Genomic DNA, 21,402 nt, shown 5'->3' with positions numbered 1-21,402 from the left:
TGAGATATATATATGTATATATACATATACACACACACACACATATATATACTTATATATATATATAAAATGTTAGGAAGGGTGTGTACCAAAGGTTAGTGTTTGTTGTCTTTTTATTTTCCCATGTTTTCTAAAATGCTTAATGCAGATATATTACTTTTATAGTTACAAAAGACAGATATCTATTTTCTTTTAAAAATTATAAATGATACATGAATATGCTTGCTATAAAAATTCAAATATAGAGATCTGTAAAGCAAAAAGAGAAGCCCCTCATCATTTTGCAGGTTTAGAATCCCACCCTTTAAAAATACTAAGTGCACCCATACAAATACTTCTCTCTCAACTCTCTGATCTATTAACATGTCTATCCCATCCAGAACCATTTTCATGGTGTTGACAGATCACAGCTTTAATAAAATGTTTTCACATCTGCTGGACACATCAGTTTAGAGTATCCTTCTCTCTTCCCTTCCCACCCCAAATCACTCACCAAGCTAACTCTCAAATTCCCAAGCCCCCATCCTGCAAGCTGGGTCCCCATGTGCAGCCATAGTCAATAACCTTGCTTGTGTCTATCTTTGTATTATAGTTACCTCAGTAAATTTTCATTCTCTAAATTATAAGTTCTGATCCTAAGTGCCTCTCTCACACAGTGACTGACATCTGGAGAATGGTTAAGAAAAGGAATCTTTGAACAATGAATTTCACTTTTGTTTCCATGAGGGGGCATGTCCCTCATTCTTGCCAGATGGGTGGAAAACTCTATCAGTCTTAGTCAACCTCCCATGATAAACTCAAAGGATATCTTTGGGTAAATAAAAGTAAATGTGAGTCTGCTTTTCTGTAATTATTTTATCTTCTATAGGATGCAGCATACCAAAAATATTCAACAGGTTTTGCTATTTTTGACTTTATGTCTATATATTTAATAGTTATCTTTCTAGGGGTACTTGTATGAAACAGCAAGGAAATTTATTACCATGTATAACTAGAAGCCCAGAGACAAGTTGACTTGTTGGATCAAAGATGTCAACAAAACCAAGTATTTTTCTATAACCTCACTCCGCCATCTTTAGTTATGCTTTTAAATGTAGGCACATGGCGCACTCCATGCAGCAGTTCCAGATGTCACAACTGCACACAAAAATACTTGGGGCCAGAAAAGAGAGTTCTTTTTTTTTGAGATGGAATTTTGCTCTTATTGCTGAGGCTGGAGTGCAATGGCGAGATCTCAGCTCACTGCAACCTCCGCCTCCTGGGTTCAAACGATTTTCCTGCCTCAGCCTCTGAGTAGCTGGGATTACAGGCGCCTGCAATCACACCCATCTAAATTTTTTTTTGGATTTTTAGTAGAGATGGGGTTTCACCATGTTAGCCAGGCTGGTTTCGAACTCCTGACGTCAAATGATCTGCCCACCTTGGTCCCCCAAAGTGCTAGGATTACAGGTGTGAGCCACCACGCCCAGCTGAGAGAATACTCAATAGCTCTTAGGAGTGACAAGATTTTTCCAAATTCCCTTTGCAGGAATTCTCCATCTTCAGAGCCAGGGTACTCACACACTTACTCCAGAACCAGCTAGTAATAAGAGGGATGGGATTACTCTCAGACTAAAGAGGCCTTCTCCCAGAAGTGGGATGGCGTCAGCTTTACCTGTGAACACAGATGTATGCGGTGGAGTGGCTACCTGATTAAATGATGCTTCTTCAAGAAAGGAGGGGTGGGATCAGCCCTGGATAGCTCATCAATCTTGCTCATTTTGTGGGTTACAACTTTCAGTTCTGCACTGCAAATAAGTATGTATTTAATAAGCATCCTTTGGTGATAAGGATGATGGTAACACTGGTGATGATGACAATATGGAGAACTCTGTTTGGTTGCATTTTACGTGCCAAGTACTGTGCTAAGCTCATTAAATGTATCATATCATACTTAAACGTCACAATTCTTTTCTATCTATTGATGTAGTTTGATTGTTCCAATATCCAAAAGTATACTCGGAAGGCTTATGGAAAGAGTAAATTTTGAAAAGGGGTTGCAGGAAGAGAGAAGGTCCAGGCAAGGAAGGGAGCGGTTATGAATTTCCCAGCTAGTGACCTGAATGCAGCGTTCCATTTAACAACTGTCTTGGCATGTGTCTGGGTGGTGATGCTGGCTGGCTGCTAGGGAACTTGCTGGGGCCATTGGCTGGATAATCCACGTGGCCTTGCCGCATGTGGCTGGGACCCAGTAGAAGGTGTTCTAACCTAAAGTGGGTAGCTGAAGACTCAAGGGCCAAGAAAGACAAGGAACGGCTAGATGAAGGTAGTTATAGGGCAGCAGAGGAAGGGTCTTGATGGTCTTGCTTGGGACTGATATGTGACAGAAGAGCTATTTTTGAGACAAATTGCTCAAATCCAAATTCCCAAAGTCTTAGTAGAAGCTGAACTGTAATAAGGTAAAAGTCAAAATAATATGTCACATTAGTGACTTACCCCACAGGTTGCTGGACTATTCCAGTTTACACAGATGAGGCAGCAGAGACAGTTACCCCAGCACACTGGGCCACAGGTGGCTGAAAGGAGAAACTTCTGCTGCTGAGCTTCCAGGGGTGCTGAGATGCCAGCGCCACCAGCTTCCTCCTATGGACCTATCCTGTGCGAGGACCTATAAAAAGAGATACGAAGCCGGGGGAGTTAAATGGAACACTGCATTTGATATTTCCAACTTAAAGTGGAGAAAATCAAGAGAGATACGAATAGAAAAGAATGGAGGCAGGTGCTACCACGGAAAGGGCACAGAATCAGAAAAACTCAAATCAAACTGGGTTTCCTGAGGGACCCACTAGTGCCCTCAGGTTCCTGGGCTCCACAGAACGTAGAAAGTCATAGAGCAAAAAGATAACTGAAATCTGGAGAGGAGATACATGTGATGTCCTGGAAAACTGGGGATTTAAATTGCTTCTCTGTCGTTTCTCAGACTTGTAGAACTGGAGGTGTTGCCAAGGTCAGCCTGCACAGGACTGGGATAGTCCATCGATAAGTCATTTACTCCTTTATTTATGGAATATTTATTGAATGTTTCTTATAAAAACCATGTTCCTCTATCTAGCATCAATGCTTAAAAAAAAAAAAAAACCTAAATCCCATCTTTAAAAAGTGGGAATAGTACTGTTTATGGTTACTTTATGGGTTATTTATGAGTATCAAATAAAATAATCCATGGAAATTGCCTACAGAGCGTCTGGCATGGTGCACATACTATCACACGGTAATTATTTTATGCTTTCTCAACATTTTAGGGGTTAAAATGCAGAAATTAATATTTTCCTTTTAACACCATCTGTTTTACAGAATAACCTTTCACTTAAACTCACCACATAGACTCATGATTAATTCTGTACCTCATTGTTTTTAATTTTACCCAGTACATTAACATGAAATAAATATTTATCACAATCATAATATTTAAATAACACTGGCTTTGTGCTCTGTGTACTTTTCCGTTAATATTTTCGGGGATATTTTTTCATCAGACCTCCACTGGGGAAGTTCTCTCATTGTGCTACCGTATTTCAATTATGAAAGTTTTCAAAATTTTTTCTTTTGTGGCCAAAGATGACAACTCCTGAGGTATCAGAGATTAAATTTTGTTCAAAAGGGCTAAAATGTCATTCTGGGGAACCTTACAATGTAAAGGCAATGGGGTGAAATAAGGAAAGGAGTTAATCACAGGAAACACAGAACATCAAGTTGACTGGCCCCGAGTCAAGGGCACTGAGTCATCCCCGAGAGGTGTCTCAGGGCTTTGGTGTCATCTTACAAAAGTCACTCAAAGAGATTGTGTTAAGACTGTCTGCATGGTAATTGCAAAAAGGGTTGACTCATGGAATTTGTGACTTTGACAGAGAGCTGCTTCCCTGGCCCTCATTATGAATGGACTTATTCATAGGCACCGTCCTGTCACCTCTCTGTAGCTTCCTGGGCAACAGCAAATGCCAGGAACAGCACGCTTGCAGGTAGCAACCTTTTCAAGGAGACAGGGAAGACAGCACACAGAGCATTATCAAGACCCTGGAGCCTGATCTAATGGCCAAATGCAGAACATGATGCAAGGGCCTCAAAGCACCCTTTACCACGGGTTCAGCCCTCCCAACCCCCTAGTGTTTCCTATAGTGCTTGGCAAAAAGGCCCACATACACTATTTCTTCCCACTGTGTTCAAAACAAAGTCATTTTATAAAAGTGTTTTTTCCTATATATTCTTTACTAGGCCCTGTGAGAGGATACAAAGGAAAATATACTGCTTAGGACTCCTACAGGGCATCCTCTTCATCCTTAGCTACCATGTCCTTATTCTTTGTAGACTACAGGTTTCCTGAACAAGAGACAGATACTGTGTGTGTGTGTGTGTGTGTGTGTGTGTGTGTGTGTGTGTGTATGTAAAACCAACAGTGACATCTCTGTGCAGGGGAACATGAATGGAGCTACTTTTGTGTAAACCAAAGGATAAACACACATGAAGCTTGTTTCTGGACATACAAGAAACTGAGCAGCAGTTACCTTGGGGGAGAGGAACTGGGAATGGGATTTCATGTTTTTCTGTGGTTTTTTCCTAATTTGGTCATTGGCCTTTTTTCTGTAGGTAAAATTATGGGCCCTTTTATTGGCTTTATTCCTTTTTAATATTGAAAGACCACTAATTTGCAATGAGACAAAAGACAGATATAAGTATTGGCAAAGATGTAGAAAAATTGGAACCCTCATACATTACTGGTGAGAATAGAAAATGGCAGAGCCACTTTGGAAAACAGTTATGAAGTTCCTCAAAATGTTAAACATAGACTTGCCTTATGGCCCAGATTTATTTTTAGGTATATACCCAGGAGAAATAAAAACATGTTTACACAAAAACTTATACATGAATGTTCATAGCAGCAGGATTCCCAACAACCTGTAGGTGGGAACAGCCCAACTGTCCATCTTGTAAATGGATAAACAAAATAGAAGATATTCAACCATAAAAAGGAACTGCTGAGTTTTGCTGCAACATGGATATAGCTTGAAAACATGCTAAGTAAAAGAAGCTAATCACAAAAAGCTGCATGTCAATTTCATTTATATGAAAGGTCCAGAACAGGCAGATTTGTAGAGATGAATTAGTGGTTGCCATGGGCTGGAGAAAGGAGGGACTAGTGAGTGATTTATAGTGGGTACAGGGTTTCTTTTGGTGTGGTGATGGTTGCAGAACTCTGTGAATATACTAAAGACCGCTGAATTGTATACTTTCAATGGGTAAAGTGTATGGAATGTGAGTTATATCTCAAAGTCATTTCAAAAATTATGAGAAACAAAGGCTAACTATAGCTGCAACTGGATTTGTGATTTTTTTTTTGAGACAGGGTCTCATCACTGTTACCTAGGCTAGAGTGCAGTGGCATGATCTCTGCTCACTACAATCTCTGCCGCCCATCCCCCCAGACTCAAGCCATCCTCTGACCTGAGCCTCCTGAGTAGCTGAGACTGGATTTGTGATGTTTCTTCATGGCACTTTTATTTTTATTGTGATCAAGTGTATTTCTTCCAGGGGATGAGTGAGTTTTGGATGTGTTAACAGGAAACCCCAAATCTGAGTGTTTCCTGATCATCAAAAGATGAAGTTCCAGCAAAAGTACAATCCTTTGTTATCACAAAGTTTTCATTTCTATGAGCCAAGGGTCTCATCCTGGAGACACAGGAGTTAGGGTGCAAAGAAGGGGTTACTCACAGAGACGGGTAGCCTGCTGGCCCTAAGTGGCCTCCCTGGTTAGAAATTGCTACATTGGGGAACAAATACTTTCTGCTTAAAATCCAGCCATTTTCTGGCAACTTTCTAGGCTCCTTTAAATCGGGTTAAATTATGTCATGGTTTGGTATGATTCACTCAGCAAATGTTCTGAGCTCCTGCTCTGTGCCAGGCCCTTTGCCCTGAACAAGGACAGCAGCATTTTTAGGAGGAAAGTCTGACTTCATAAGGTCTGAGTAGCACAGCCTTCCGTGAAGGTGACTGGCAACAAAACCAGCTTTCTCAACAATCCCACCTCGCCTGTCTCAGGACCACGTCAGGGGCATTCGCCTCCCCTCTGGGAGGGAGCGGCGGCCAGTGGAAACATCTTTCTGCTTTAACATTTTTAAAAGCATATTTTAATTGACAAGTAGTTGTACTGATCATGTCCATTTTTTGTTTTCGACAGAGTCTCGCTCTGTCACCCAGGCTGAAGTACAGTAGCATGATCTTGGCTCACTGCAACCTCTGCCCCTCAAGTTCAAGTGATTCTCCTGCCTCAACCGCTTGAGTGGCTGGGATTACAGGCATGCACCACCATGACCAGCTAAAAGTTTTGTATTTTAGTAGAAATGGAGTTTCATCATGTTGGCCAGGCTGGTCTCGAACTCCTGACAAGTGATCCACCCGACTCAGCCTCCTAAAGTGCTGGGATTACAGGTGTGAGCCACTGCACCCTGCCAATGTTTTGAGATGTATACGTTGTGGAATAGCAAAGTCGAGCTAGCTAACACATACATCACCTCTTTTTTTTTTTTTGTGGTGAGAACACAATCTACTCTTAGCAATTTTCACATTGTTATTAACTACAGTCACCATGTTGTAAAGTTCTTGAACTTATTCTTCGTAGCTGAAATTTTGTATCCTTTCACAAACATTTCCCAACTTTTTCCCCTTGTTTTCTTTGAAAATAATCTTCTAGGTGTTTTTGATACATATAAGATAAATTTAATGTTCTGAGAGGACTGCTTATAGACTGATGAGGGGATATAATAGTTTGAATGCTTGTCCCTTCCAGAACTCCTGTTGAAATTTAATTGTCAGGCTGGGCCGGGCACCGTGGCTCACACCTGTAATCCTAGAATTTTGGGAGGCTGAGGCAGATGGATCATCTGAGGTCAGGAGTTCCAGACCAGCCTGGCCAACATGGTGAAATCCCATCTGTACTAAATATACAAAAATTAGCTGGGCATGGAGGTGCACACTTGCAATCTCAGCTACTTGGGAGGCTGAGGTGGGAGAATTGCTTGAACCTGAGAGGCAAAGGTTGCAGTGAACTGAGATCTTGCCACTACACTCTAGCCTGCACAATAGAGCAAGACTGTCTCAAAAAAGAAAAAAAAAAAAGAGGACGAAAAAAAAGAAAAAAAGAGCCATTGTAACAGTACTAAGAGGTAGGACCATTAAGAGGTCATTAGGCCATAAGAGCTTCACCCTCATGGGTGGGGTTGGTACCATTATAAAAGGGCAAGTTTGGCTGCTGCTTACTGTCTCCACAGCAAGGCGGCCCTCACCAGATGCTGATTTAGGACTTCCCAGCTTCCATAACTGGGACCCTATAAATTCCTTCCATTATAAACGACCTAGTCTGAGATATTCTAGTAGCACAAAACAAAGACCAGATAAATTAACTGATGAATCACATAACAATTGGTAAACATGTAATAACTATAATCCAGCCCCTTATTCCAATATTTAGATTCAAAGACGAAATTTGGCAGGTACAACTTTTTTCTCCCTTGAGACAGAGTCTTGCTCTGTTGCCAGGCTGGAGTGCAGTGGTGCGATCTTGGCTCACTGCAACCTCCACCTCCTGGGTTCAAGTGATTCCCCTGCCTCAGCCTCCTGAGTAGCTGGGACTACAGGTGCCCGCCACCAAGCCTGGCTAATTTTTTTGTATTTTATTAGAGACAATGATTCACCATGTTAACCAGGAGGGTCTTGAGCTCCTGACCTCGTGATCCACCCCGCTTCAGCCTCCCAAAGTGCTGGGATTACATTCTTAATCCCCTTCAGTTCTATTCCATGGGTCTTGATTTCCAGCTGTCCCTTGGAAACTCTACTCCCATGATTTCTTGCTCAGTTTTCATGCTGTGAGGGGACAATATGCTTTTGTGTCTTATACCACAGCACATTTCTGCCCTCTAAGAGCTAAATGTCAGCCATGTGGCTAAATGTGAACCACTGCACCTGGCCAGGTACAACTTATTTTATCCAGTATCATTGAGAGCCTATTATTCTACCACCTTTAAAACAAAAACAGACTAGTCTCATGGAAGTATCCTTCCCAACCACTGTGCTCAGAAGGAGAAATTTCACTTGATTTGGCCATTTCTTGTCACCTGATCGGGTACTTGGAGGTATAGGGGAAGGTGGTTTCCCTCTGGCAATGTCTACCAGTGTCTTTCACATTAGCAAGGGTTAAAAAGCAGTACTTCTTGGAAAAAGTAGAAAGAGGCAATTAAGTGGCACAGCTATCCAATCTCTGCTCTCTGGCCTGCAGATGTTGGAGTAAGGCTTAATGAAATCTTTAATAAACAGTAGCTGACATTTAGCCCTTAGAAGGCAGAAATGTGCTGTGGTATAAGACATAAAAGCATATTGTCCATTCACCGCATGAAAACTGAACTAGAAATCATGGGAGTAGAGTTTCCAAGGGACAGCTGGAAATCAAGACCCATGGAAAATAACTGAAGGGGATTAAGAATGTTCTAAGAACCAAAAATTTAGAGCCAGATAGCTAAGAACAATTGATAGTTTTCTATTTCAGAGGTGAGAAAGTTGAGTTCAGAGAGTACATCTCTGCCAACAGTATCCGGCTCTTCTGGTCTGAATATTCTGGGTGAAAATGGGAGCGGCAGGGAACATGACATTGAATAGGCTTCTTTCCAAATAACTGCTATAACATCAGCTGCAACTTCTGGTTTCCTACCATTATTCTTGTTAGCAAACCATGTAAACAAGTTCCATGTTGGTTGTTGGACTAGAGTACTGACTTCCTTTCCTAATATGAAAGGGAACTTTGTCCAAAATAAGGATCCAATAAAATGTTTCAATACATGGGGGCTAAAGCCAAGATGCTGTTTCCAGTCACCTGCCAGCTTCCTTAGTTCTCTCAGGTTAGACTTTCCAAGGTAAGCCAAGATAAATATTTCCCTGGAAAGTGACGAAAAGAATCTTAATGCTTCAAGAATTGAATTCCTAAGTTGTTGGTGACCAGCAGACCTTCAACTTCTCTCAATCTTGTTTATGTACTATAGAATTTAATTGGCCTTAACACTATTATATATAACACATTTTGAGATGTGTATACAGTGGATGGCTGAATCATACTAACATGAATTACCTCACTTATTTTATGAGAATCCAATTTGTAGTCACCATGGTATAAAAAAGATCCCTTGAACTTATTCCTGAGTTTGTAGCCTTTGAGAAACATCTTTCCATCTCATGCTCTGCACACAAGTAACTACCATTCTACTCTCTGCTTCTATAAATTCAAGATTATGTGTTTAAGTGAGAAAATATACTTTTTCTATGACTGGTTTATTTTAACCTTTTCCTCTAAGTTCATGTCACAAATGACAAGATTTCCTTTAAGACTGAATGTAGTTCATTGTATACATATACCACCTTCTTCATCTATCCATTGATGGAAACTTTGATTTAGTAGCTATTGTCAATAGTGCTATAATGACTATGGGAGTGTAGATATCTCATTAACCTACCAATTTCACTTCCTTTGGATACATACACACTAGTGGGATTGTTGGCTCATAGGGGTAGTTCTATTTTTTTGAAGAATCTCCATAACATTTTCTGTGATGGCTATACTAATTTACATTCCCACCTATAGGGTTCAAGCGTTCCTTTTCTGTACATCCTCACCAACGCTTTCCTTTTTCGTAACAGCCATTCTGATGGGCAGGAGGTGATCTCATTGGTTTTAATTTGCACTTCCCTAGTAAGTGAGAATGCTTAGCATCACTAATCCGTTGGTCATTTGTATATCCCTTGAGATGCCTATTCATGTCCTTTACTCCTTTTTATTTGGGTTCCTTATTGAGTTACATTTTAGACATTAGCCCCTTATCAGATGTATGGCTTGCAGCTGTTTCTCATTCTACATCCTGTCTCTTCATTGACTTGGTAAAGCTTTCTTGTGAGACAGACATGAACAGGAACACCCTGGCTAACACAGGGAGGGAAACTGACCTAATAGGATCTGCTGTTATGGACTCAAGTGTCAAACTAGAGAGATAAGAGACAGACATATGGCCACCTTTCAGAGCTTCACAGACAAGCATGACAAGGAGCTGACACTAGACTAATGGAAGAATTTGTTTCCAAAAATAGGTGCCTACCCTCAAGGAATTCAGGGTAGCTAGAACCGTTACACAGCTAGTATGCAGGCAAGACACACCAGGGGAAGCTGAGGCTGACAACCGTGCAGTGGAAAGCTACCCCAGCATATTAGAATAGGAAGCTATGTTGCCATATTGCTTATGTGTAGAACACTTACCTACAAGATCAGTTAGCAAGAGCCACACAAGGAATAAAGTTATTTTTTCTCTAGGAAAAAAAGATACAGGGATGAATTACATTATTCTGGATTGATCAGAACAATTTAGTTGGGAGGGAAAGAACTAGCAATTTAACTAGAAATGAGTTAACTAAAGTTAAACCCATTTGGAGGACGGTGAATAAGGTTGGGGTAGTAGTCTCATAAGTTACTTGATAGAGGCTATTTAAAATTAGATGCCTCCAAAATTGAGGTTTAATGGGGCCTCTGAGGGGAATAATCAAGTTTCTGGTTTAGCTACGAGACTATATTAAACTAAGCTAATGGTTCAAACTGACTTCAAGTAACTCAACTTCAAGCTAGATTTTGGCCAGAGACATTAAGTCTTTTCTTGCAACACTTTCTCTGATCAGACTAACTTCTAAGATTGTTAGAAAACCAGTAACACTGTATCTGCAGAAATATGCTCTGTGGAATTACGTATTCTGAAAAAGGTTTCACGGTAAAATAAGGGAAATAGATTTTGCTCCCTTTGAAGGCATACTATGTTAATATAAACAGTCCCAGAAACCCTGCTAGAGAATCTGGCAAGTCCTTAGTAGAGGCTTAAGTACCAGGGTTTTCTTTAACTGCAGTATCCATAGGTTAGTACAGGTGTTACTTTTTTTGAGACAGTCTTGCTCTGTTGCCCAGGCTGGAGTGCAGTGGCCTGATCTCAGCTCACTGCAAGCTCCGCCTCCCGGGTTTACGCCGTTTTCCTGCCTCAGCCTCCAGAGTAGTAGGGACTACAGGCGCCCGCCACCTCACCCGGCTAGTTTGTATTTAGTAGACAGGGTTTCACTGTGTTAGCAAGGATGGTCTTGATCTCCTGACCTCGTGATCTGCCCATCTCGGACTCCAAGTACTGGGATTACAGGCTTGAGCCACCGCATCTGGCCCACTACCCTCCTCTTAGAGGGGCAAGTGGCCTATATGCCAGGTTGTGTTAAAGCTTTTTCCTCTTTTGGAAACTCAGATTCCTGGCTTGTCAGGTCAGTTGCATTTAGAGAACTCTATACACTGGCTTTGTTTTAGAGGGATAGGCTAAAAACTTATGCCCATATCTATTTCCTCATAGAAAAAGATGAGACTTAGCAATTCCCTTCTCCCATTTACCCAACTTTGTTTCCTGGAATCATCTGACATTTGTCAGAGTTGCTGAGGAAGCCCTTCCTGTTCATTGCCAATGCCTACTATGCTGCTTATATAGCCAATATACATTTTAATTGAGTAGACTTGAGTCATACAGCAACTAGCTAGAATAGCTCCCTGCCAGCAGCAGCTGTTGAGCACTTGAAGTTCGGTTAGAATTTTAGTTTAAAACAGGTACTATTCAGCTATTGGAAAATAGTTGGCTATAAGTTTTCCCAACAATCTAGTATCTAGAAGTACATAGTATTTCCAATTAATGTTTAACATTCAAAATTTGTTGGGAGTATATTCAGAGATTGAACAGGAAAGTAAAACTTGGAATATTCAATATTAAGTTTCATCTGATGACCCAGTTATATTTGTACTTGAGTTGTTTAACCTAGTCACCGAACACTACCCCCACTGCAGTCAGAGACTACTCTTCTCTAAATGTCTGACTTCAGCACAGGTCAACAGACAGACCTTTGCATGTAACATAGCCAGTATCTCCCCAAGTCATTATCATTCCATAAGCCTAAGACAACCGTTTGCCAAGCTGTACCGGTGCCTACCACTGGCAACTAGTCTTTGAGGACCTGAGTTTTCAGTACCATAGGGAGTTAAGGGTACAAAGTTAGTGCTAAAACTTGAACTGGAGTCTATCTTTTGTTGCTCAAGTGGCCCTGGGCAGGTTATTTGACTTGTATCTGTCCCAGATTCTAGACACGGGGGATGAATGAATACTATGATATTTTCATGAGGCTCAAGATGTTAACATCAAGCTTCTAGGATAGTTTGTTGCATAAAAACTATGTATCCCTGTAAGGTCAGGGTTTACATCCAGATTAGCAATTTGAAGTAGGGTTGGCTTGATTACAAAGCAGCTGTTCAGGAGTATAACACCTTTAGCTTGCTGAAGGGTCAATTTAGAAGTTATTCCCTGAAAAATAAGTAGGCGAAGTTGATCGAACCAGGATTAGTTTAAGAACTTCAGTGGGAATAGGGAGTACCGCAGAGCATGGCTGACCAGCAGCATCAGTTACAAGAAAGTTCCTTAAACAGGACATTTGCCTTGAGAAGTCAGTGATGACATCCCTACCACACCCCCGCCCCCTTTTTTTTTTTTTTTTTTAAGTCTTAGTTCTTAAGACTAGGAAACTAACTTGTCAGTTTGGCTCAAAACTAAGTCTCTAATGATCAAGGCACCTCCAGTTGGCCAATCGATAATCAGATACCTTTAGTCACTGTTCTAGACATTGGTTTAAGTCTGGTGCTCAGACCAGGGAAGATCAGCATCATCTAGGAAATGGTTAGAAATGTGAGTTTAAGCCTTTGTCCAGACTTACTGAATCCAACTCTGAGAATGGGACCAGTCATCTGTTTCTACCAGCCCTCCCGTGATCCTGAGGCACACTCAAGTTTGAGAACCAGCTATCTAGATTCATAGTTAGTTTACCCTAGTTTCATTGATCTTATGGAAGAATTTTACTCCGTGTTCTGACCTAAGACCTCTGCTAAGTCTGAAATTTTTGTATCAGTTTTTATTCTATGCTGAGTTATATTGCCAAGCTTAAGAGATAAAATGACATGAAGAGATCAACTAGTCTGAAAGTAACCTTTTACCTTTCAAATGAGAAGCTCAGCACAGGCTGGGAGTACAGTCTGGTTTTATTGACATGTTTGGTCTGGACAATTCAGCTGTTTGATAGCCAAGTAGGATACTACTAAGCCTCCAAGGATTAAGGTCCCAGAAAGGCCTGCCACCCACAGAACTTTTGAGTCTACAGGAGCACCTGGAAGATGGAAAGGTAGATTAATGTATGCTAAAACCAAATGATTTGGTGTCCAAACAAAGACTAGCAGTCTTCTGCTATAGGAAAGTCAATTTCTTTTGACTAGAACACAAGGGGTAGAAAGGAAGAATTCGGTTTGACTGGTAGTTTGGTTCACTAGTTAGATCTCCTCCCTCTTGGATACTTACGGAGCTTTTCTGGAGGGTCCTTAGTGGCTTGGAGTAGAATCATGGGGCCTTTGCTAGAAACACTAGCAGTAGTGTTCTGAAAAATGGTGCCTGAATTTCTTCCTGTTAGAGAAATGAGACCTAGTAATTCATTAGTTTTTGCACCCATAGAGCAGGGATAGAAAATGTTTTGGTACAAGGCCAAGTCTCTATAAAGCTTGGTTCTATGCCTTAAAAAAAACCTCATTAAGTGTATTAATACATACTTGAACAATTCAGATTTTGTATCTGATGCCATTACCTTAGTTTCACCAGGACTTTGCTTAGAAACTATCCCTGAACTTCCATGCTTTTCTAAACAGAGTCCTTTGACAGTAACATGTTTATAATTCAGAGATCTTTCCCTGTGATTCAAAGGTAACTAGAACAGAACTTGGAGGCTGAGGTGCAGAGAAATTTAATGAGTTTAGTTCTGGTTTTCAAATGAAAAAACAATTTGATTCACTTGAAATATAAAAACAGTTTTATGTTTTCTGTATTCCATGTCGTATTAAGAAAGATGGCAAGTGGAAGAATGGGAAACAAAGACATGCAGGTGGACTGTGAGGAGGAAAAATATTTCTGGAGTTTGAGAACAGCCCAAGCAACATAGCAAGGTCCATCTCTATTAAAAAAAAAAAAAAAAAAAAAAAAAAAAAAGGCCGGGTGTGGTGCCTCACGACTGTAATCCCAACATTGGGAGGCCGAGATGGGTGGATCGCCTGAAGTCAGGAGTTCAAGACCAGCCTGACCAACATGGTGAAACCCTGTCTCTACTAAAAATACAAAATTAGCTGGACTTTGTGGCACATGCCTATAATCCCAGCTACTCAGGAGGCTGAGGCAGGAAAATCATTTGAACCCGGGAGGCGGAGGTTGCGAGCAAGCCAAGATCTCACCATTGTACTCAAGCCTGGGCAAAAAAGAAAAACTCCCTCTCAAAAAAGATAAGCTGGGTATAGTGGAATATGCCTATAAGTCCTAGTTACTTGGGAGGCCGAACTAGGCGGATCACTTGAGCTCAGGAGGTTGAGGCTACCATGAACTATACTCATGACATTGCATTCCAGCCTGCATGACAGAGCAAGAACTGGTCTCAAAAAAGAAACAGTGTAGAACTGTTTTAATTCTCCTTTTGCCAGTTGTAGGACCTTAATCTAAGGTGGTTCATTCTTTAGAAGTAGGGATAATATGCATTTTTGGAGATGTTAAAGTATTTAATGTTGTACTTGGCATAATAAGCACCATTTAGTTACTCTGAGTTTTGCTAGAAGGGACTTAAAGCTTCAGAGGTCATGAATGCCAACTCAGAGGCTAGACAAGTACAGGTTGAATCAGGTAGACATACAGACACATTGACTTAGAAGCATTGGCCACAACCAACTAGAGACCACATTCTAGGTCCACTCATTCTACTTATAGATCTTTAGGCTGCATTGCCAGACCTGTCAAGCAGGTATAGACATGTTTACTATCCAGGTGTATCTTGTTAAAATGAGACATAAGATGGCCATAAACTGCCTTGGTTTGTGCATGAATTCAAGTTCATATGGAAAAAGCTAAGGATGAGGGTTACCTAAACATTTATAGCTTATCTTAGACATGGGATTCTGGGAAGCTAGTCAGCTTTGTTCTGTGGCACTGCAAGTAATTAGAGAAGCCTTAGTAAGATGAATCTTCAGTTTGAGTTGTTTAGCTAGAGACTAGGAAAGGTTAGACATGAGACTCAAGATTCATCCAAGTCTGTCCTCTAACATACAATCAGCTTAGATACTCACGACTGAGATCAGGACAGGTTACCGCACAGGATGGTGTCTCAGCAGGCTGGCAGACTGACACACTGCAGTGCAGATGCACCTGGGAGCCAACAGAATTCAGATCATTTGTAGTATCACCATGCTACGTGTCTCTAAACCTGCTTTGTCTCCCCAGGAAGAGGTTCAGGAAGTTATTGGAAAATTGATATGGTCCAAGTTGATATCACAATAGCACTAAGGAACTGGAGTCCAACTGACAGATGCCACTCATGTGATTGGTAACAAGGGTTGCTCCGAGTACCAACAGCCAGAATTAAAGGGCTTCCTTGGCTGCAGAGTAATAGGACATGGAAACAGTTGTAAGTTGGGGAGGTTCAGCGCCCTGGTGAGGGTCATGGAAGGGAACATCCTACCGGTCCCCTGAGGGCCTGTTTCTCCGCTGTAGGGTCCACAAAGCTGAAGGTGAAGATGCTGAAGCGCTGGTAGTGAGAGGGAAATGGAAGATCCAAGGCTTTCTGGACAGGGATCAGCTGGGTCTGATAGTTGTCTCCAGTGTAGGGGCAGCTAGACCAAGAGACCCGGCAGTCAGGATGGGCTTGAGAGTCTCAGCACCGGTGCATGAAAGAACCACTTACCCCTTTACCAGGATGGGCCACTGTGGCTGACTCAGTGGGTCTGTGCTGGGTGTTGCCCAACACTGATGTAGGAGCAGCCCCAGGGAGGGGTCTGTTCTGTGAAGGATGGAGACCTCCACATAGATGGGATCCCGAAGCAACTTCACCACAGGGTAGTCACCAACACCATAGTAGGAGCCATAGTTTTTATCTGCAAGAGGCAGAAATAAGGATTTAAAGTAGTCACCTCTCAGTGACTTGAGGGACTCTCATCCCCTTAGATAGCCCCAAGCCGCTTAAGTGTCTTGTTACTAAGTTAGGGTCTTCATGCCCCCAGAAGACTGGATTTAGACTATATGCCAGATACTCCAGCCAAGGGGGTCATACCTTTGGCAATCTGAAGTTCCAGAGTGAGGGGTCCAGGCTGGGTCTCAGGAAAGGGTGGTGGGAGAGTAAAAACCTGGACCTTGATTGGGAGAGAGTTGCTACTTACTGAGTAGCTGCAGCTGACATGGAGCCTGCAGAGAAACAAGATTTTAGCTAGTTGGTTGTGGGAGAGGCAGGTGTCAGTTATACACATCCTTTCTTTTTAACTCAAGGAAAACATTAAGTGCTAGACAAGTTTGTAAGTATGATGGATGTGGTTCCCGCCCTGCTGGGAGCTGTATTTTAGCTGCAAGTAGGACCAATGTTTGAATTGGAGATAAGCACACAGAAATAAAGATGCATCATGACAGATACCTACTGTAGAGCAGATCAGGGAAGACCTTAGAGGTACCTTGATATGAAGGTGAAAGAAAATAAACTTGAGGTAGATGGAGAGCCTCACCCAATATAGAGCAAAGTCTGGAGGCAAGGAAGTGCTTGAGGCCCTTTGAGAGTTCCATAAAAGAACCAGGCTGCAATCAGGGAACAGGGAGTGAGGGACTGAGAATGTTCAGAGTGAACAGGCTGGAGATGAAGTAGGAGCTGTTTTATGCAGGGTCCCGATGTTCATCTTAAAGCTTTGTTTTTTCCATGGCTTTAAGGTGTGTGATATGATAGACCTAAGGTTTTAGAGGAATTCTTTTGGCCATAGCATGGACAATGGAGAAGGCCAAGATGTAAAATGGAGAAATGTAGGCTAAAATGTAGAATGGAGAAGGCCAAAATGAGAAAAAAAATCGTTAAGTGAAATAGCAGAACTCCAGGTGAGCTTGAGACTTAGGTCGGGTTGGAGACAGCAACACAGATGGACTTAAGTAATGGGCAGTGAGATTGGTGAACCAAGGTAGCAGACAGGTTCTCCCAGTACTGAGGAGTGCTCATTTGTGGATTCAGGGCTTACCCGAGAATGCCCACTTTACAGAAGAGGGGAAGTCATTCTGGTCAAGCAGGGTCAGGTTACGCAAGCCCTTACCTGAAGATGCTGTCACGAGTGACAGAGCCACGGCTCCCATTTTTCACATCCCTAGTTGCCACCAGTTCATTTTCATATACTGCTCGGTCTCCAGTGATCTACAGGAACAGATGGAGAAATCTTGACCATTTCTGTTAGCGTTACGCTGCTTGACTCGCATCTGGTCTAAGTCCTCAGCAATGCTACCCCGTTGTATGTTACATTTCCTATTCCTTCAGCAGAGGCGAGAACACATAGCAGTGACATCCTGGCAAGTTATCACTTTGCCTTATTTCAGGACAAAGGAATTGGAAGGGGAATTTGAGTACCTAGAAGAGGCAGCTGAAGCACTACCAATTCCAGTCAGCATCCCTGCTGGTTTCTTCTCTATGGCTTGGTAAATGACAGCCTCTTAGCTAGATCACAGCTGTGATGCTCTTAGCTGAACCACCCAGAAGAGATTAACTTTTTCAGTGATGAGGCGTTCTCCTGCCCTAGAGACTCTCCCAAACTAAGCAGTAGTCACAAGTATCCTTCATGGCCAGCGTATTTCAGCCCTCCCCCACTAGTCACTACGACGTTCCCACCCGACTTCCAGAGCCAGAAACAAAGCCCAACTGCTCACCCGTCTTGTGGTGCCACAGGAAGTAAATGGAAACTGGAACAGAACAAAAGCTTGTGTTGCCATCACAGGGTTACACGCACTGTCATTCCTAAGGGCCAAGCGCACAGAATCCAAGAGCAGTGGTGGCGAGGCCACGTTCCGAGACACAGCGATGGAGAAATGGCCCTCTCGGGTACAACGCAAGGTCACTGAAACAGAGCAGCTGTGCTGAAGGCAGGTCATCTCCCATTAAGGGGAGAACCAGATGAAAGTCTAACCACTTTTAATCCCACTGAGAAGTTGGGTGTTCCCAGCTGATGACCTCAGTGCAAGATCAGCCACCCAGTTTAACCCAGGCTCTAAATTACCTCCTGGGGTTGAGTCTTGCCTCCCCAACTTATTGTGCGACCTCAGGCAAGGTATTGCGCCTCCTTCAGTTTTATTTAAGAGGGGGATAGTAGCTCCTACCTCATTTTGCTTGTCAGTTAAGATTAAGATCTTAGAATAGAGTGTGCAATGTATTAGGTTGGTGCAGAAGTAATCCCGGCTTTTGCCATTGTGGCAAAGGCTGTGATTATTTCTGCAGGAACCCATAATACTCTGAGGTTGAATTTATGTTAGAAAACCTCAGAGCAGGATTTGAAACATGCAGAAAGCAACAGCCTTGAAGTGAGGCTCCCTAAACAATCCCAGAGTATCAGCCAAAGTCACTATTCCTTGGAGAAAAGTTAAGTTTCTGTCAATTAGCAGTATCTGGCACTAGCAATTATCTGGCACATAGCCTTCAAGTCTAAGTGTTATTGGCTTTATATCTGGATTCGGGGAGAACGGACAGTGGAAGCTGTAGAAAGGTCTGTTACTTTGGGATCCAGTGTTCTTGGATGCGTGGCTACATGGCAGCCTGCTATCACTTACGTTTGCTTTCTGAGCAAACCCCTCTCCGGATTTCACTGTAATTGGCACACTTCCTCAGCTGGTTTCAGAGGTGTGCTCAATTACTCACCGGTGTTTCCGTAGTAGCAGGAATTCACCTCCTCAGAGCTGTAACAGCAGCCTAGCCCCTCACAGTCTCCTCGAGAGATGGGTGAAGGTGCACATGGCAGCCTGTCCCGCGCTGGGATGGAGTCACACCAGTCAGTATCTGGAGCATCTCGGGCTGGGTTTTGAAAAAGAGTAAGTCAGGTTAGGTAATGAAAAAGTTAGTCTTGAATACCATTTTGATACAAGTCATTGACTTTGGATTCCTGTAGAGGTGTACATGATTGAAATAGGTGTATCTATTCCATATTGTAGATACAGTCTTGAGCGGTTACATGCTGTAGATTAAGTCTTGGGAGGCTGTCAACATTAAGTCACCTTATAAGAGTGCCCTGACAGTTTTTTTTTAAAAATAAAAGAATGCCAACAAGATTCGTAGAAGCAGTAGGGGCTTCTTACTCCTTCAAGTAGCAATCCTTCTGTTCTGTAGAGGCATTTCTCAAGTCTTAGTTTGGATATGAGTTATCTGAAGATTGTTTGAGTTCAGGTCTGGTTCAGAACTGGGGTAGGACCTGTGAGTCCTCATTTTATTAGTGCTGCTGATCCTGGCTATGTATTGGGAAGGAAGGCAGGTGAGAAGAGGGAATTGAAAGTTTGAGTCTGTTCTGACTTTGAGGATGGGCTCTCAGTCAGGCGAGACTTTCTGAAGTTGAGTAGGCATCATACTTCCTACTGTTTCCTTAGGGAAATGATCAGATACCCCTCCAGCTGGTGGGATGGGAGACCTGGGTCCTAGTCTCAGTGCACATCTATCTCCGTGGAGGTGTTGTTCCAAGTTCCCTTACTAGCTTCAGTTTTCTTTCCTATCATTCTCCCCATGGGTGAAAAACTCCTGGTTCTGGGAGTTCTTTGAATCCCAGCTCACTCACTCACCAGTGATAGGCCCTTGGGCAAACTTCCTGGCAAGAGATAGGTTGGGTTTTTTTTTTTTTTTTTTTTTTTGGAAACGGAGTTTCACTCTTGTTGCCCAGGCTGTAGTGCAATGGCACGATCTCAGCTCACTGCAACCTCTGCCTCCCAGGTTCAAGCAATTCTCCTGCCTCAGCCTCCCGAGTAGCTGGGATTGCAGGCATGCACCACCACACCTGGCTGATTTTGTATTTTTAGCAAAGACAGGATTTCTCCATGTTGGTCAGGCTAGACTCGAACTCCTGACCTCAGGTGATCCACCTGCCTCGGCCTCAAAGTGCTGTGATTACAGGTATGAGCCACTGCACCTGGCCAGCAGTAGTATTTGCAGCACTAGGTTAGGATTAGGGAAGGTAACACCTGAAGTGCTTACACCCACAGTGCCTCGGCATTGAGGAATCTCAATTGGTAGTTATTCTAAGGATTGCCCATGGAGGTGAGAGTTGGGACATGATCCTTCGTTAGTGTCAGGTGTCACTGCACAGAACCGGTCAGAGAGGACTAAGAGCACTTTCACCCCTCCCAGATCCTGAGAGCTTCCAGCCTTTACCTAGAAGATCCATAGGACACTTGAGCAGCTTCCTCTCTGGAACCATCTTGTGTTCAGCCACACCCACTCCTTCAACTCCAACTGGCATGATGTAGTGGGAGTCCTGGAGAGACAGGCCCTTGGGAGTCAGCCCGGATGGTAGCATGAGGGGCTTCACTCAGTGTCCCTGGCCACTGGGTCATACTCACCCACTCAGTGACATAGCAGCTGCTATAGGTTGCCTCCAACACCACGGAGCTGCCTGGACCGTTTCTTATCCAGGTGCCACAGTCAGAGTCATTCTGTAGCTTGTGCAGCAGCCCTTGGTTGTCTGGAGGGGTGGGGAAGAGGTAAAAAGACAGCAGTCAGTCTCCAGTGCCAGAAAGGACAGTCAGCCTTGCCATTAAACCCCAAGGAGCAACTGTCAATTAGAGGAACAAGAGGGAAATCAGATTCAGATCAGACGTAGTTATAACTTAGACTATTTCTTTTAGCAGAAAGATGCGACAGGCTCAGAGGGGGAAAGTATCAAGGCAGGAAGGTAGAGGAGACACCATTGCTTGGCTAAGCAAGGCAAGTCATCAAACTTACCCCAAGTTATTAGTACAGGAGGAGAAGTTGCCTCCTGACTGAGGTTTACAGCAAACTGGAAGCTCCACAGCCCACAATGGAGCACACTGGAATAACCTGGTGTCTCAGGCTTATGCTGACCACTCAAAACAAGAGATAATGAAACACACAGCAAGACACACTGCAGCAGCCGCATAATGCTACCAGGAGTTCCTACCGGCCGCAGGCTCTCCACCTTCTCTCCCAAGAGCCAGGGGTCTGCCTGCCCAGATTCCTTTATGTACAGAAGGCAGGCTTGGTTTCAGCTGCACATCTTTGTGACACTCAGGTGGGATGCTTTTAGAAAGGGTAATTCTTCTAGCCTCATTTGCTTTGGGGCACAGTCTGCAGCTGCCTCACATTAAATACCACCATCCAGGCAGACTTCAGAGCCCAAGAAAAAGGTAGTAACTTTTAGCTAACAGAAAAGAAAGCAAGCAAGCTTCCTCAGGGTTGCTCAGTGTAGCATTT

At 42.9% G+C, this 21,402-nt stretch overlaps 1 protein-coding gene across 2 annotated transcripts; it reads right to left on the bottom strand.

Annotated features, from left to right (window-relative positions):
• Window positions 1-13,144: 13,144 nt before the first annotated feature.
• On the bottom strand, window positions 13,145-21,144 carry ZP4 (zona pellucida glycoprotein 4). 2 transcript variants are annotated; one of them, XM_065535494.2, is made up of 12 exons: window positions 20,914-21,144; window positions 20,532-20,653; window positions 20,344-20,446; window positions 18,850-19,002; window positions 17,868-18,055; window positions 17,264-17,361; window positions 16,252-16,382; window positions 15,886-16,075; window positions 15,664-15,814; window positions 15,272-15,350; window positions 13,476-13,595; window positions 13,145-13,287 (listed from the first exon to the last, which is right to left on the bottom strand). In XM_065535494.2, exons 1-12 carry the CDS (start codon window positions 21,086-21,088, stop codon window positions 13,163-13,165), a joined length of 1,635 nt encoding a protein of 544 aa, XP_065391566.1. In that variant the 5' UTR covers window positions 21,089-21,144; the 3' UTR covers window positions 13,145-13,162. The 2 variants fall into 2 exon arrangements, with proteins under 2 accessions (XP_065391566.1, XP_045244965.2); XM_045389030.3 differs by having other exon boundaries at window positions 13,476-13,577.
• Window positions 21,145-21,402: the final 258 nt, after the last annotated feature.

Source organism: Macaca fascicularis, chromosome 1, assembly GCF_037993035.2.
Source record: "Macaca fascicularis isolate 582-1 chromosome 1, T2T-MFA8v1.1".
Classification (NCBI taxonomy): domain Eukaryota; kingdom Metazoa; phylum Chordata; class Mammalia; order Primates; family Cercopithecidae; genus Macaca; species Macaca fascicularis.
Note: the sequence above shows the minus strand (reverse complement) of the source record. Positions and strands in the feature narration are given on the sequence as shown.

Coding starts and splice junctions, on each gene's coding strand:
- ZP4 (XM_065535494.2), bottom strand. CDS start 21,088: ATGCGGCTGCTGCAGTGTGTCTTGCTGTGTGTTTCATTATCTCTTGTT. Junction 17,362..17,867: donor CCTGTGGCACCACAAGACGG/GTGAGCAGTTGG, acceptor CTGTTCCTGTAG/ATCACTGGAGACCGAGCAGT. Junction 13,596..15,271: donor AACCTGTCCTGATCTCAGTC/GTGAGTATCTAA, acceptor ATGAATTACTAG/GTCTCATTTCTCTAACAGGA.